The 16,546-nt window shown below is 42.4% G+C and overlaps 1 protein-coding gene across 1 annotated transcript in view; it reads left to right on the top strand.

Annotated features, from left to right (window-relative positions):
• Window positions 1-16,546, top strand: part of LOC149807624 (uncharacterized) — a 95,262-nt gene that overhangs the window by 47,822 nt on the left and 30,894 nt on the right. Inside the window, exon 16 of the mRNA XM_089958211.1 lies at window positions 1,137-1,405. Coding sequence (XP_089814337.1) covers window positions 1,137-1,405 — 269 coding nt within the window. The remainder of the gene's footprint in view (window positions 1-1,136; window positions 1,406-16,546) is intronic.

Below are 16,546 nucleotides of genomic sequence, written 5' to 3' on the forward strand. Positions count from 1 at the left end.
AAATAATACTGAATCTTGAAAGATATTGGTCCTTAGCATAGTTGGCTTCGATTAAAACCAGATAACTGTAATGTTTCCATCGTATTACGAGCCATGTAATTTCTCCCTCGAATTAAGAAACCATGATATGTTTCATATGTGTACCAATTAGTCCGATGTTGATCGAGATTTGATGAGCCATCGTTGTAAACATAATAAATCAGCATCACGCTGTGTCGGTCTTGACTTCAGCCCAGGCTTCAGTGCATTCTAGTGCCCCAGCTGATTACCAATATTCATCCGAGTTTGTTTTTTTAATCGAATGCACTCTTTTTCTTCTCAGATATCCATTATAAAAGCTAGCTTGCCTCTCTTCATTCTATCTCGAATCAATTTGTGCGCCACGTGCGAATGTTGTTACTCTTAGATTAGTCACTAACTGAATTTATCGAATGTATCAAATAACTATTTTTGGAGCACTCCCGAAAATAAACGGAATTACGACCGACTTCATTTACTGAATGAATAAGTAGCATCTCTTAATTCTAAACTGAATATTTGAACGTCGTTTAAACCTAACATCCTGAGTATTTCAAAGATCGGTTTATGTCAGATAGTTTTTTAACATATCATTTTCATCCTTCCGAACTTCAGTTAGATTGGAAGAACGGCGAAATTTATGATAAACCTTAGCATTGGTGCTTTAAAACTGACACTACTGTTTTGGTGAGAACAGCAGTTTCACTGAATTTAAGATGAGGTTACCAAGGTTTTACGCGATGCAGCTCAAGCCAATACTCTAATGAAATTCCAGATGGCACTGTTGGGACAACTAAAGCTGATTTTATTTCGTTTGTTCAGCATTACATTAGACTATTCTCCATTGTCTTATGTCAGTGAGAAACAAAGTTAAATTAAAGTCCGAATTTTTTTGGTGTTTTACTTTTCTTGTAAAGTAGTGAACATGTATTTTAAATGAGTGACCCGAATTTAAATATTGAAAGGGAATGTACATATCACTTGAGTAAAACGGATATTACTCATATTCCCTGCCAGTATCAACTAACACACATAATACCTGATCCCTCTAACGCGCCTATCTTGTACAGTTGCCACAGCGTATGCTGGATATATTTATATTCTTTTTATTTTCGCAGTTCGCATTAGCGACAAGGATGTCATTTATGTAAATGTAAGCAAGAAGAAAGCCCCCAACCCGATTCCAGTCCCCGTTGCCTCCCCATACCTGTCCACTTTTCATAGAAATAATATAAATGGTCCCGGAATTCCGGAAATGAGTGATCGGACCTATTACAACACCCGGGACGAACTGGAAAGTGACTTGGCAGGTATCCCGATTACCGATTTTCCGAAACGCGTTCAGGATATGGATGCCTCCGAAACAGGATACAAATCTGAGTTTGAGGTAATATTTTCTCTTTTATTACATTGTCTGACATTACTACATTCATTACATTGTCTGACATTACTACATTTGCTAACAATATTTATTTGTGATACGAATCAATGTAGACTTACCATTAGAAGAGTATTGCTTTTCCTACCTTTGGGACTTTTAACTCAAACAATTACAAAAGGGGAAAAAATCAATAAAAGCTTAAACATGAGCTTCGTTAGTTTCTTTCTACTATTCCAGTAGTTAATCAATACACCATTCTTTTAAGACATTCAATTATTACACAATAATACATTTGTCTAAAGATGCGGAACCTGAGTTTCTAAACTTACATTTTTCCTAATTGATAAGAACGAAATTTCGACATCTGTTTCTTTCATTCGCGATGCACTGTTTCAGCGTTGTAAAGATTACGTGAAAGACACACTTCCTCCATTTCTAGAATGTATTGGGACATCTTTAAGACAGGAAAAGAATGAGATTGATAAAGCGAATGTCAGTATTGGGCAAGATCTTTCGCCTATTCGACCAAAGGTGTTTCGACGAAAATTCGACGATTAACAAATATTCAGAGTGTAGCAGTGTTTAAGTGGCATATATCTTTGTATTGTACAATAGTTCTATTAAAGAGAAATGGCATTTTGCAGATCCGGTCATGAAATGTAACGTGAAGATGTTGAGGTCGTTTCGATACCAGTTCCGTTTCAAAACGTACGAAGTCATTTCGAAACGCCACTTTGCCTCCTAGCGAACACTTGTTGAACATGAATGATAGTAGTGAATGGAGATACCGTAGGGACTATAGGGCATACCATTAAAAACACCCTTGGGTCAATATAGGGACAATGTAAATTTAACATGGGAAAAATGGCTGAGTCAGTATAGGGACAAGGGGAATTGAACATGGGAAAAATGGCTGGGTCAATATAGGGACAAGGGGAATTGAACATGGGAAAAATGGCTGGGTCAATATGGGGACAAGGGGAATTGAACATTGGAATAGAGTGTGGGTCTGTCTAGGGACAAGGGGAATTGAACATGGGAAAAAAAATCTTGGACAAGTTGAGCCTCAAGGGAAATGGAACAGGGTCGGGACCCTATTTTAATATGGTCCCGACCTGATGGGTCTCTATTTTTTTGTTTTTTAAAAAAAATAAAAAAATAAAAAAATGGGGCTAGGCAATTGAAAGTCTATCTCTTTTCGAGAGATTGGAGTGGCCCTGAAAAGGGCCTTTGGGTTTCTTCTTCTTCTTCTTCTTCTTCTTCTTCTAACTCCTTAACTTCTTTATCTATCCCTTTATTTTTTCCATCATTCCTTTCTTCTTCTTCTTTTCTGTTTCCGGTATCCAGTCCGGGTGATCCATGGCTCGGAACTTCTGTTGGATTTTCATCCAGTTAGCGTTTAGTTTCTCTAGTTCTTCCATTTTCTTTCTATTTTCTTCTTATTCTTTTGTATCTTTTGCCCACCTGTCCTTTATTTTATCCACTTCTTCATCTATCACCTTTCTCATCTTTTCTTCCCCTTTTTTCAATTGTTCAACACTTCTTTTAACAAAGGGCCACTCTGACCTTTTTTCTATCTCTTCCAAGAACCTTCTTACTTCTTTTACCTTCTCCATTGCCTCTTTTAATGTCCCCACTCTGACATAAGGGGGATTTATTAGCCCTCTCAATCTCTTCACTTCTTCTTCAATTAATCCCTCTATCATCTCCCTGGCTAATTTTAGTTCGTTCACGTAGTGCACACTTGTTCTTAACCTCCAATCTCTTTCAATCCTTTCAACTCCATATTCACCATCCACCATCCAAAAATAAACATGCCTTAAATCATTAAACAGTTGGGACACTTCCATCTTCTTTTTTATTCCTTAGAATGGTGCGAACGAACAACTTTGTGGGTTCTTATAGTTAAAGTGCGGACGTGAAGGAAAACATCCCCCTACTTTTCTCATTTCATATAATATACTATCCACATAAGTGAAGCAGCAATAAACAAACCCCAAATCTACTATCCACACACGCAAAGCATTAAAATTAAACCCGAATCTACTATTCACACAAACGTACATGAGCGCTTACAAATAAACACACACACACACAAGAAAAAAGAGTCAGTGTTTATATTCACACTACTCTACATACACACATTGGCAAATCTATTACTATTTCTTTTCTAGAGTATTGGGTAGCCCTGAAAAGGGCTGTTTGTTTTTTGAACTCCATGACACCTGGTTAATGATGGCACCTTCCAGGCCTGGCACCACACACATATCTTCTTCCCCAGTCTCCTTTCACTCTTTTTGGGGGGAGAGCAGAGGCGGGATAAGTGGCTTCAGAATCCCAATCTTCTGTCTCTGGAATTCTGAAATTTCCTCTCTCCTTTTCTTCCTCTTCTTTGTTTCTTCTCTCCTCCTCTTCTTTGTTTCTTCTCTCCTCCTCTTTCATTCTTCCCTCTTCTACTATGGCCTCTGCAGCCAGCTCATTCACTATACGCCTGGCATATTCCAGGTGTACATGAAGTTCAAGCAGTTTTGCTAGTCTGGTGTTCATTCTCTTGATCAATCAACAAAGGCAGCTAGACTGCCGAGCGATTTTCAATTTATAGTGAAAGCGCGGACGTGAAGGAAAACATCACCCTAAGACCAAAGTTATATTACCTAGATCATGACCAAACAACGCGCGGACCTAAAAGAAACACTCACTTTTTTACTGCCTATTACTAATTTAAAAATTTTCATTAATCACTTCAATATACTACTCACATACGCAAAGCAATCAAATCAAACCCCAAATCTACTCTCCACGCACTTCAAACAGCAAAAAAATATGATCATTATCTTCTATCCACACAAACACATATAATCACACCAGAAAAGAGTTAGTGTTTATATTTACACTACTCTACATACACACATTGGCAAATCGATTGTTATTTCTTTTCTAGAGTATTGGGTAGCCCAGAAAAGGGCTGTTTTTTTGCTTGTGTGAAGTTGAAGCTAGGGCGATCTTTTAGTTTCTAAGAATGCGACGTCCTCTGATGATAGACTTTCTGACGATAGGTCTGCTTCTTCGGAAAGAGAAGAAGAACTCTTTGTTGTCGATACGACAATCGACAAAGCCTCTGTCAGGTTCAGGTTCCTGCTGCTGCTGCTGTTGTTGCTGTTGCTGCTCTCTCTGCTGTTTCTGAAGTCTATACTTCTCTGTCCATTCTTCTTTCTCCCTGTTCACTTCTTCTCTGAAGAGTTCTTCTATCAGGTCTTCAGTGACTTTTAACATTCTCACATTCTCTATCTCTTCTGGCTTCGGTATCAGACTGTGTCTGACCCTATGCAATTTCATGTAGGCTTCGTTTAGCTTAGCTAGTTTGGAGCACATCTTCGTAGGAGGATGAGTCGACAATGGATGGTTAGAATGGAGGCTACCCCGGCTTTAAAGTCAAAGCGCGGACGCGAAGGAAAACATCCCTCCACGGTTTTCGAGCTGCAACGTTCAATGAGTGTCATGAGAGGGATAGTAAGAAGTCAAAGAGCATGAATCAAGATTTCTATAGTCAAACAAACCACAAAGGCATTTTTTCTTCAAAACATAATATTTTTTTATTCAAAATCACTTAATACTAACAAACAACTATAACATTTTTAATAATAATTCAACAATATAACATCAAACATTTTTTTCAAATTACAAACATTTTATTTCAATTAACACTCTACTTTAAACAGGGTTGACAACGTTGTGAATGAAATTGTAATTTCCACTGTTGGAAGTCATTAGGCCATTGATGGACACTACGTTTCCTAGCTTGAGACAAAAGATAAACATAATGGTCACAAAACCATTTATCTACTTTCACATCGTTTCTAGAAGAAGAACGAGGATCAAAATGAGTCACTAAATGTTCTAAGGAATAGCCCAGGCTGCGATGATGCAGAAAATACACACAATATTGTCCACACACCAAGGAATCTGTGCCTTGTAATTTCACATTATTGAATCGGGTGGTCTGAGCATTTCTTCTCATAAAGTCAATGATATCGTCTTCCAAAGGGGGCAATCCATACGAATCGAAATATTCCACACATCCTTCTTGAGGAAAGTAGACGGCTACCCAATGGGTTCCTGGGCGATGACTGTCGCCCGTGTTGATCACATAAGCTAGATGGTCTTGAGGTTTGCGATGAGGGAGTTCATCTTTAGCACAGACGACAGGATTCCAAGAAGCCGTGTACGAACTGTGGTTCAAAAGATAATAAAGTTCCCAGGTATCCATGTTTTTTCTTCTTCACAGGTAATAATAAGTCATCAATTCGATCCTGACTTTTTGCTTGAAAATGTCTGACAAATAACCGTTTCTTCGCTTCGTCTCCCCACTCTGATTCAGGACAGCTTCGATACGATGAATCTCTTGCGTGGTTAATGGTGGACAAGAATGTTCACGCAAGTATTTTTACCACTGATGCAACACGACTTCGTCCGAGATGAGACTCCAAGCTTTGTCCAGATACTCGTCCAATTTTTCTTCTTGACTCAGCATCAGGCATTTATCGTGTTGAATTTGACTGGGATGATCGTTTTGACATCCATAGCACTCTTTCTTGATCAGTTCCGTAATATTTTCGACCAAGTGTTTGGCAAAACAGGAGACTAAATGCGCTTCTTGTTCTGGCCATCTTGACTTCATCATAACTTCATCGTCTTTGTCTTGGGATTCTCCTTCCACGGTCTCCTCACATTCCATCTCCAAAGTTTCTCCACTAGGTAAAGAGGGATAACAGTCTTCCATGGCTTCTAATAATCTAGAATGACTTCTCTCAAACTGTTGATTTCTATGGTATTATCGAATTCTGCATACAGGATGACGTTCACCGTTACATCAGGTTCTCGTTTTGCAAACTGAATTTCCACACGAATCTGGCCTGATTTTATAGGGTGGAAATGTCCCTCGTCGCTGCCTTGGTCTGGAGTGAAATCAAAAGCCCATAAAGCATAGCCTCCTGCATAATCCTCGTACGTAATGCCGTGACTGGTATTGGTTCCTAACTGTCCGGTGGCTTCGTACAGGGACAAGTACGATCTCAAGTAATTCTTCTTCTCAAAGTCAGGTGCTACGATTCAGTCTCAGGCGAACATCCACTCCGTTCAGCAAATATTTCTCTTGCAACCACATGTCCAAATGCAAACGATCCATCAGTTCTAAACTCTGTCCGTCTTTGATTTTGTCTCTTCGTTCTACAAATCCCTCATTGATTGGTTCAGTTTTATCCTTTGTATCAGTTTTGAATGTTTCAAACTCGTTAGCTTCGTCAGCTTCCCATACCACACAGGCATTGAGATGAGTGTTCTTGGCGTCTATTCCGTACGTCAAGAGATTTTCCAGGTAGGCACGATAAGGGTAAGTATCCATGCTGCTACTGACTAGTTTGTTATTCAAGTACAAGTCCACTCCACTGAACAAGGAATGCATGAAATTGTTGACGGGAGCTATTACCTCATCACTTTCTATGTTTGTGTTGTCATCTTCGATAACTTTGACTTTCAGGTACAAGTAACTGCTATTCAGATCGATGTAATCTTCGGGCTGTCCTTTGATTTCAAACTCGATGGGAGCGGAGGCTGTCAAAGAGGAGACGGGGTGAAATTCTACCCACTGGGATTCTTGCATGGTCATCATGGTGAGGGGCATGGCAAACAGATCTAGTTTCGACTTGGAACAAGCGCAAGATTCTCGGTGCATCATTTTTTTCTCTTTCTCAATAATCGAAAACGTCTAAGTCTCGAACGGTTCTTCTTTTCTTTGTCTTTCTAGCTTTAGAAGTGTGAAGTCTGGTGAAAGGGTGTTTTCTTCGTCGTCTCTTTCTGCCTTGTCCTTGCTGAATGCCTGACTCGGTAGCGTGCAGGGCATTTATAGGTGTTTCTCGTCGGCTCAAAAGGTCTTTTCCCGTTTGCAGCAAGACATTTTTGCCTGCCCTCATGAAGGCTTCTTTGGGGTTTTGTTTGTCGATGATGACATTTTGGAGAAATTCTTTGCCTTGTGTCAGTGCCGCATCTTTCAAAGCGTGCAATCCTCGTGTCACTATCGGTTTCAACACTGGAACCACCGAACGCAAAGCCGATTTTAACATATCTCCTAAACCGTGTCCTCGCTGTCGAGCAACCCCTCGGTACACTGGATACATGACTTACGAGTCGTGAGAGAACCGTTTTCGAAAATGGAGTTTCACCGTGACTTTTCCTTTGGTGAATGGAATATTTTGTCCCAGATCTCCTTTTATAGCAATGTTGACCGTGTCCAAATAAGACTTGCTGACAGGCAAATAGTGCGGATGTACAAATTCGCGGTGGACGTGATAAGTGTTTCCACCTTCCTCGTCAGCGGCCGTGGCAGAATCCACTTTAAAATGAATGACACGCAGTAACGGTATGGAGGTGTGTCCCACCACGTTGTACTCCACCACATCGGAGTACACAAAGGTCAAATTCAGTCCTTGGTTCAGTTCTACCGGGGTACGAAAATACTTGGCAAAAGTATCGTTGTCAGAAATGACTAGTAATTCGCCTTTTTCTTGTTCTACTTTCTTCCTCATCTCCATGTCCCCGCCCAAAATGACAAACAATTCAGGACAAAATAAGAAAGACATGATTTTACTCCCCTCAGGAAGTTTCATCAGGAAGCGACGAGCTGTTTTGTGGTACTCCAGTTTTTGACACTCTCCAAAGCTTTCAGAAACACGACATTAAACCTGGAGGCTATGGTGCTCACCAAATGTTGACCACTAAAATAATAGCCTGCGGGAATGGACAAGTGATAGTCGGTCCACTTTGGATTTTTTGTATTAGGGTTTTTTATGTTATATTTGCCATGGATATCCAAGTACTGTTGTATTTGCTCGTCATGAACTTCCACCGTAAAAATATTTTGATTGGGAAGGACATTGAGGACTTGGGTCGGGTGAATGATTTCTACTAAAGCCACTTCCCAATGGGCTTCGTGATCAAATGGGATGGCCTGAGGTAATTTGGCCGTGTAACAGCACAACGTGTTGTGGGGAAACACCTCCATGTAACTGTCACTGGGTAAGGTTAATTAAATTGGTTTTGGTGACTCATAATTCCAGAGTTCTGTGGCTGTCCGAGGGGTTACTGGACGTCAGAGGCGTGTCTCCGCCCAAAATGGGGTTATTGTTGTTGTTGGAGTGGTGACTGGTACTGGCACTGGACACAAGGTTCCCGTTGTTCCCGTTCGAGGAGAATTTCAGGGAGGGATAGGGAAGCAGGTAACCGATGCAACTGCTTAATAAAATGATCCACAATTGTTTGTCTCCTTGTTGCAAACTCAAATTGGCAATGGCTGCCCCGATGACACAATACACCACGAAGATTTGGCAGAAAAAGACGATTTGCGTTTTAGACACACGTTCTCCACACCACACCCACAAAGGTTGTTTTTGTAAATCTTGCAGAGAAGAACTAGGTGAAGGAGTGGTCGACGTAGCTGCGTCTGTGTGAAAGGGCATGATGGTCACTTCTTTTTATAGTCGATGACTTGCGAAGCGTCGATCCAAGAATCAAAACTGGGTGGATATCCTTTCCAACGTACTTTGACTTCTTTGACACGTCGTTTACCCACTTTACGGGTTCTGCGTTCGAGAATGCTTTCGATGTCGTACACTTCGTCTTCTTTTTTGGTGACACGTTGTAACTCGGGCAAATAAAACGTTCCTTTGAGCACTTCTCCGTTCATGTCTTCCAATTTATAGACGGCAGGATGACGGCCATGCACTCGTCCAGTGACATGAAACAATTCGGTCGTCCAGTTAGGTAAGTAACCTTTGTCGAAAGTGCGTTTGGTTTTGCCAATGCGCAACCAATCTCCTATGGCCAATGATCCACTTTTCTTGGGGACAGCCCTCGTCCGGGACGTACCAAACAGGCGCTCAAACACCAACACTTCGTTCTCGGGAGTCACTTCTTGCGGGGCACGTCCGATGCTTCGATGGTAAGATTGGTTGTACGCTTGCACCAGGTGCGGTAAGATGTCGATGTACTTCAGAGTGTGGTGATGCGTAAAATATTTCCACATGCGTTCTTTCAAAGTGCGTTGAAAACGTTCCACGATGCTGGCTTTGGTTTCGGGATTCTCAGTGTGAAAAAAATGAATCTCACGTTTCTTTAATTCTTTTTGGAAAGCTTGGTTCAGAAATTCGGTACCTTTGTCCGTTTGCCATCGAAGAGGGTGACGACCGCTTTGTTTCAACACTCGTTGCAGGGCTCGCACTAACTCGCTGTTCGATTTGGAAGGCAAGGGTACGACCCAGGCAAATTTGGAAAAGACGTCGATGACACAAAACAAATATTTGTAGCCGCGATTGTAGCTGGCCAAATGAGAGACATCGGCTAAGTCGGCTTGCCATTGATGATCGATGCCTTCCACTCGGGTGCGACTTCTGGAAAACATGCGTCGAATGGGATTGTGTAAAGTGTAAGTAGCTTGTTCTTGTAACCGTCGTTGCACTTGAGGTAAACGGAGACTTTTCAGTCGAGTTTTGGCAGCACGATACAATTTTTGAACTCCTGCGTAACCTGCAGGATGGGAAGGATCGTAGTAAATGCTGGCTAACACCTTCTCCATTTTTTGTGTGTGTTAATAAGTCACCCACTCTTCGGTGATGCTACTTTGGGTGGGACGAAAGGGTGGTTTAGAAACGGATTTACGTGTCCGATGAGCTACGGGAGTAGAAGTCGAAGGTAGTGGTGGTGGAGGTGGCAATGGAATGGCTTTGGTCTTCTTTTCTTTTTTCACTTCTGGTTTCCCTTCTTTCTTTTTCACTTCTGTCGAAGGAGGAGTGGACATCACCTTTTTAACCCAAGCTTTCATTTCTTCTCGTTGGGGTGTGGGGGACGGGGTCAAGAAGGATGCTGCAATTTTACTTGAAATGGGAGCTGCTGACGGTGTTTGAAACACTTCTCACATCTCTTCTTCCTCAGGTCTTCGTGGGGTAGCATCTCTGGTGACCCCTGGGGATGGTAGTAGTGGTGGTGGTAGTGATGATGGTGCTGGACTTTTCATCAAGGTCTTAAAATCTTTCAGAGTGGGTACAGCTGTTTCGTCTAAAGCTTTCTGGTGAAAGAGTTGCAGTCGTTGCAAGAGTTGACCGTACTTTTGCGATTTTTCTGTTTCGGACAAATCTTGGCGATCCATCAAGGACTGCAATTCGTGTTGTAACTGGGACATCTCGCTCAAATGGGGATTGGGAGGTAAATGCGGGGTGCGTTGTTCTTGCCACCGATGGTATTCCATCCATCGTTTGTAAGGCACTAAAGCTAGTTTTCGTCCTTCCATGGGGTTGTCAGGGGTCGATTCTGAGATCTTGGGACTTCCGAAGGCCTTTTTATCTTGCTCCCACCAGTCCTCCCAACATGGTTCCCAAGACTCCTTTCAGTATGGGGCCTAACAAGAGAGGTAAAATACCTCCACGTTGCACTAACATCTTCTTTTTTTGACGAATGGGAATTTTCTTTCGAACCATTTGGCGAAGAACGTGACGATGTTTGCCTAAGCATTGTTTCTGGTGTTTGGACAAAGGGATCGTACCTTTCAAGACGTTCAAACAACATTCGCACACGTTATCGATGACCTGTTTGGAGGCTGATTGAATGAGTCTTTTTCGTAGGGGTGGAGAAGCTTTGGACAGGACAGATAACATGTCCCCATGTTTGACTAAACGAGGAGGCAGTCCTTTCCTTTTCTTTCCTTGGGGTTATTTAGAAGAGGGATGTTTTCTGGAGGGTGACATCTTTGAATCTTCAGCACCAAAAACACTGATACCCCTACTTAGTCACAGGCCTTTTTTATACTGGAACGCGTCGCCACTGGTTGTCTTTACGGCGTATCAACTTCAGGACAGGCATGACACGTCGTGCAGGGGTACGGAAAGGACTAAATCGAGCCAGTTCTTGCTTGGATAAATCCAGTAAATTTTGTAACATGCCCGATCTCTCTTGAACTTTGATTTTGGGAGAAGGTACTTTGTGAGCAGCGGCCACTGCCGCTAAATTGGAGGGACCTGTCACTGGGGAAGTTCTTGGGGTCATCAACGGAGATGTTCTTGGTGTGATCAACGTCTGCAAGTAACTCTTCAGTTCTTGGTGACATCAACGGGGAAGTGAATGAACCTGAGGCTACCGGAGACGCGGTCACCACCTTTGCAGGTCGTGGTTTGCGAGTGTAAGGTTGCGTCCTGGCCGAAATGCCTCTCTTGCGACTAGTTTTCTTCTGTAGGCTTTTCTTTTTCTGGGGACTTTTTCTCTGTTTCTTTTTCTGGGGGCTTCTTTTCTTTTTCCGGGGTGGTGTCCGGTAAGAGGAGGGTCCCTCCACTGGAGAAGTTGTTGGAGACACGGGTCTCCTTGGGGACTTGGTCTTGACACCGTGGCTCTTTTTCTTCTTCTTGGAGCTTCGTTTGACTTTTTTCTTGGGGAGAAGTTTGGGAGCATTAGGATCCCATCTTAAGAGAGAGCGAATGATGACCCCTCCTAGAGTACCGCTCCCTCCAGGTTTCAAAATGATTTGTTTTTTGGTTTGAGTGTCGATGCGGGGATCGGCCAGTTGGGTCAAAGCGACTTTGTTTCGATCAAAAAATCGTTTGGTTTGATGAGGAAGCTGAATGATTCCTTGGAGTAATTGACGTGCTGTCACCGTGAACCATCGTAAGACTTCTTTGAGACTAGCTTCTAAGACACGAGCCCGTATTTGTAGATTTTTTTCTCGACTGATGCCATGCAAGGCACGAATCAATCTGACGGGAAGATGCGACTGAAGGGACGTCATGTTGACGCTGTGTGAGACAGACGAAAAGCGTCTGAAGTTTTTATAGATTTTTTTGTTGAGTGAAGTTAAGTCGAGGACGGAGACGTGTACAGGACAGGCCCTCCATCTTGGCACCAGTGGTGAAACAAGTGGTACGAAATCGCAAATCATCGGGGGTCGTAGGTTTCAAATCGACGAGTAAATAGGCTTGTGGAGTTTGAGTGGCATCGTCGTACGCCTGAGTCAGCCAAGGTGTTCCTAACTGTTTGGCTAAGACTTGCACTTGCGATTTATCTCGGGGGCTTTTAAACAAGACCACGTAATGTGCATTGAGACTGATGGTGCGATGGGCTTTACTTTGTTGAAACAACTTTTGGGTGATGTAAACGACACTGGCATTACGGTGATGACCTTTGCGCGTAAACCACAGTTTAATTTCTTCTTCGTCTTCTCCTAACATGTCGTCGAAAATGACCAAATGGGTTTGACGGGAGTCAGAGACGATGCCGTCGTCTTCTTTGGGAATGCCTTCCACAAACACGATGGAATCGCCTTGACTTTCTCGCAAGAGGCTGTACGCCGATTGCCACTCTTTGTAACACCACACGATGCGTTGAGGTGGACGATCGATCAAATGATGTTTATGTTCGATCAAACGTTTGACGAATTCGGTTTTGCCTGAACCGCTGGGTCCAGCAATGAGCATGTTAAAGGGATGGCGAAGACACAAAGCCTCCCAACTGGCACGATCTAAGTGTTCGTCGATGACTTTGACAGTGGAGGAAGAGGGAGCAGAGACAGCAGAGGTAGCCATAGTGTTAGGAATGTCACTTGTGACACGAAAACAAACAAGACGAGAGTTTATATACTTTTTTCAGGACACGTTTATTGAATGTTTCAAATATGAACAACACGAAAGACAAAAATACATAAAAGCCAAATAGTTATGTACAGGAATAAAAAACACATCAAAACGATCAAAGTGGAATATAAACAAGTCTCTGTACAACATGTTTTGGGTAACCAAGATGTCCTAGGGACATTGTGTAATGTTCTTACAGTCTCTACATGAGGTATTGTCACACAAGTGTCCTCCCGGAATGACCTTTCAGGAATGTCCATGACAGTCCTGTCCTGAAGCGAGTGGTTGTTCTCGGTGACGGGTTCTTCTGGCACTGTCACTAACACAGGTTGAAAAGTAACTTTTTTCCTTGAACAACTCTTATGCATACTGGGCCACTTCTTGGGTCCAAGCCTCAAAACCCCCCTTTTTCCAGTCACGAACATCTGTCCAATGGGGGTGTAAGTCACAAGCTACACACACATCGTCATACACGTCTTCGGTAGTTAAAAGTTGACGAATCTTTTTTTCCTGTTGAGGTCGAGAAGTATCCAGATGAAAACGCAAGGCTTTGAGCAAAAGGAGTCTTTCGTGACCATTTAAGGCCTTTGGGGTGGTAAGTACTAATCGTAAAGAGTCCACAAGGAATCGGCTGGTAAACGAAATCCCAGAAAACAAGTCACTAAGACACACACTATGCGTCGTCCCAAATTGAATGGATACAGTTCTTGCAATAATTGATGGTAATGATCCACGGTTTGAATATGGTCATTGAGTTCCTTCCACGGAATCTGTTCAATCACTTGTGACATAAGCCGTGGCATGGATTCCTGATTTTGTAGTCTCTTTATTTCGGAAGCAATAAAGGTACTTTCTAACTAGACATCGTTCTCCAGTAGGGAATCTAAATCTTGCATACTGTAACCTACACTTCAGAGTTTGTCTAGATGTTTCGTCTTCCGCTAAGCAGATTCCACGTAACATATGTTGGTAATCCTTTAACTCGTCTTCCTCAATACGTTGCTCTAGGTGAATCTCGAAGTAACCAAAATTACGAACATTTAGTTCATTCACTAACTGAAAGTGTTGAACAAGGTCTGACCACTGAAACAATTTCTGACGAATCAGTCCTCTTATACCATTCAGGTACCAGTGGTTAAAGATCTGGTGACGTAACGGATGCAATTGTTCTTTACGTTTGACTTGTATTTTGACCAGCTCTCGGTAAATGCGTTCTCTCAACTCCACAGGCAAGCCCAAAACGTTCTCTTGTAAAGTATCCATAAGTATATACACTGTTTTTGGAATCCTTGGGTGGTGGCCAATAGCCTCGTTTACCTTTGTGCCTGATGTAATATCCACTCATAATCAGTCTTCTTATACTTTGGAACAGAGCATAATTTAAAAACGGATGAATAACTTTGCGTTTGCGTTTCACTTGTATTTTGATCAATTCTCGGTAAATGCGTTCTCTCAACTCCACAGACAAAGCACGAATCTTCTCTAGCAAAGTATCCATGAATAGGTCATACTAAATCCTCTTTCTAACACAAGAAATGTACCGTTTGCACAGACATGGTTTTACTTCAGTGTCGAATTTAAATCGTTTCATCACTAATTTACACATTACAATTCGTTCAGAAGTTTCCTCTTTCACTAAGTTGACATTGTGTAAAAGATGTTGGTAAGTCTTTAACTCTGCCTCTGGAATTCGATGCAGTAAGTTTACATGTAGTAGATAGAATCGTCAATAGCAAACCAATCCTTTTTAAAACTAAGGGGTCGTTGATCAATGTCTGTCCAATGGAACACGTTCAACTGAATCAGTCCTTGTATAGCATTCAGGTACCAGTGATTTAAAAATTGGTGACGTAACGGATGCAATTGTTCTTTACGTTTGACTTGTATTTTGACCAGCTCTCGGTAAATGCGTTCTCTCAACTCCACAGGCAAAGCACGAATGTTCTCTTATAAAGTATCCATTTAAATATATTGTCCTACTAAGGGTAAGTAATGACAACTGGGAGACCATCGAGCATGTTCCAGGTAGGCTGAATCTTGCGGTTCCCAGTGGTGAAGTGACACACCGCAACTGAAGCATTTGACTTTATCCCCTTCGCCCAAGTAGAAAAATCCGGCTGTGGCTAATTCTTCGGGGGTCGGTCCTCCCAGATACTTAGGCCATTTTCCTTTGAACGATTGAAAACGATTTTCAAAGTTGCAGTATTCCGACAAACGCACAGGAAACGAATATTCGTCTTTCACAGGTTCGTTTCGATGAGGGTTGGGTGACATGGACAGGAGTTTCCTCAGAGCTGGATGACATCCGTAGGGAGGTAGACGTGAAGATGGACATCCACCTTTAAAACGAAACCCAGTAAAGTGTCCAAGAGGACGAGCGGCATCGCTTTCGCATCCCTCAGGTTTGACACGTACAGCATCACTTTCCATGATAGGGGTAGTGACACTAAAGTTCCCATGATGCTTTACTGTATCGCTAAGGTCACAGCGTAAAGCATCGTTCCCATCGCAAGGCTCACAATCGCATTCCACTTCAGAAGCCCCAAACTTGAATTGTGCCTGTCTGAACTTATTTTGTTGTTGTTGTTGTTGTTGTTGTTGTGGGGTTTAACGCCATTTTTCAGCACACGATAGGCTATACATGGCGGCCAGTATTAATGGTGGAGGAAGAACCCTGAAAAACCCAGGGAAGAACCACCGACCCACGAAAAGCTACTGGCAGGCTTTCCCACGTACCCACGCTAGCCGAGCCTTGGACTCGAACCCACGCAGACAGAGGTGGAACTTATTTTGTGTTTCTCTGAAAGTATTCGCCTTGTTCGCTTGGTCTTGGTAGTCACAATGAACTATCGATCTTGCCTAGGGCTCCTTTTTATATACAGACCAATACCGACGTGTCCATACGGTAAGGTGAAATGATTGGGAAGTCGCACTCGCTTCTGGTACACGATTTGTTAGACTTTTTCCAAGGGTCGACTGACGATGTGGTGAGTGGGTAAACGTACAATCTTGTTGGGCTGATAGGTGATCACTTTAAAGTGTTCATCTTCTCATGACTGCAAGGCTTCTTTCAATACCCCAAAGTTGACCACACGACTGGTAGGATAATTCAGAGTCAATCCTTTCACTTTACACGTCGTGTGCACTTCTCCTTGTTTGTCCCGGTATTCTTAACCGTACTTTTTGGGACCACCATTGACGAAACTTAAAATCTTGTCGTCGGGGTGCTTGTCTGTCCAGGCTCCTAAACGGTCTCCTTCGATGTCAGGGTGGTGTTGACTCGGGTGATCGATGTAAATGCAACTGTCCGTGTCAAAGTACAGGACGCGTTCCCCTAACAGTTCTAAAGCTTCGTACAATTTTAAGCGAGCATAAGCTGTCACGTAAGCCGCAATGATGACATTTCCAAAAGGGTCGTCTTGTACAAAGTCCAGATCTTCTTCGTAATTCACTAAGATCAAATTTTCGCTAACGACGTCCACGT

Source organism: Sinohyriopsis cumingii, chromosome 1, assembly GCF_028554795.1.
Source record: "Sinohyriopsis cumingii isolate HCF-2022 chromosome 1, ASM2855479v2, whole genome shotgun sequence".
Lineage (NCBI taxonomy): Eukaryota > Metazoa > Mollusca > Bivalvia > Unionida > Unionidae > Sinohyriopsis > Sinohyriopsis cumingii.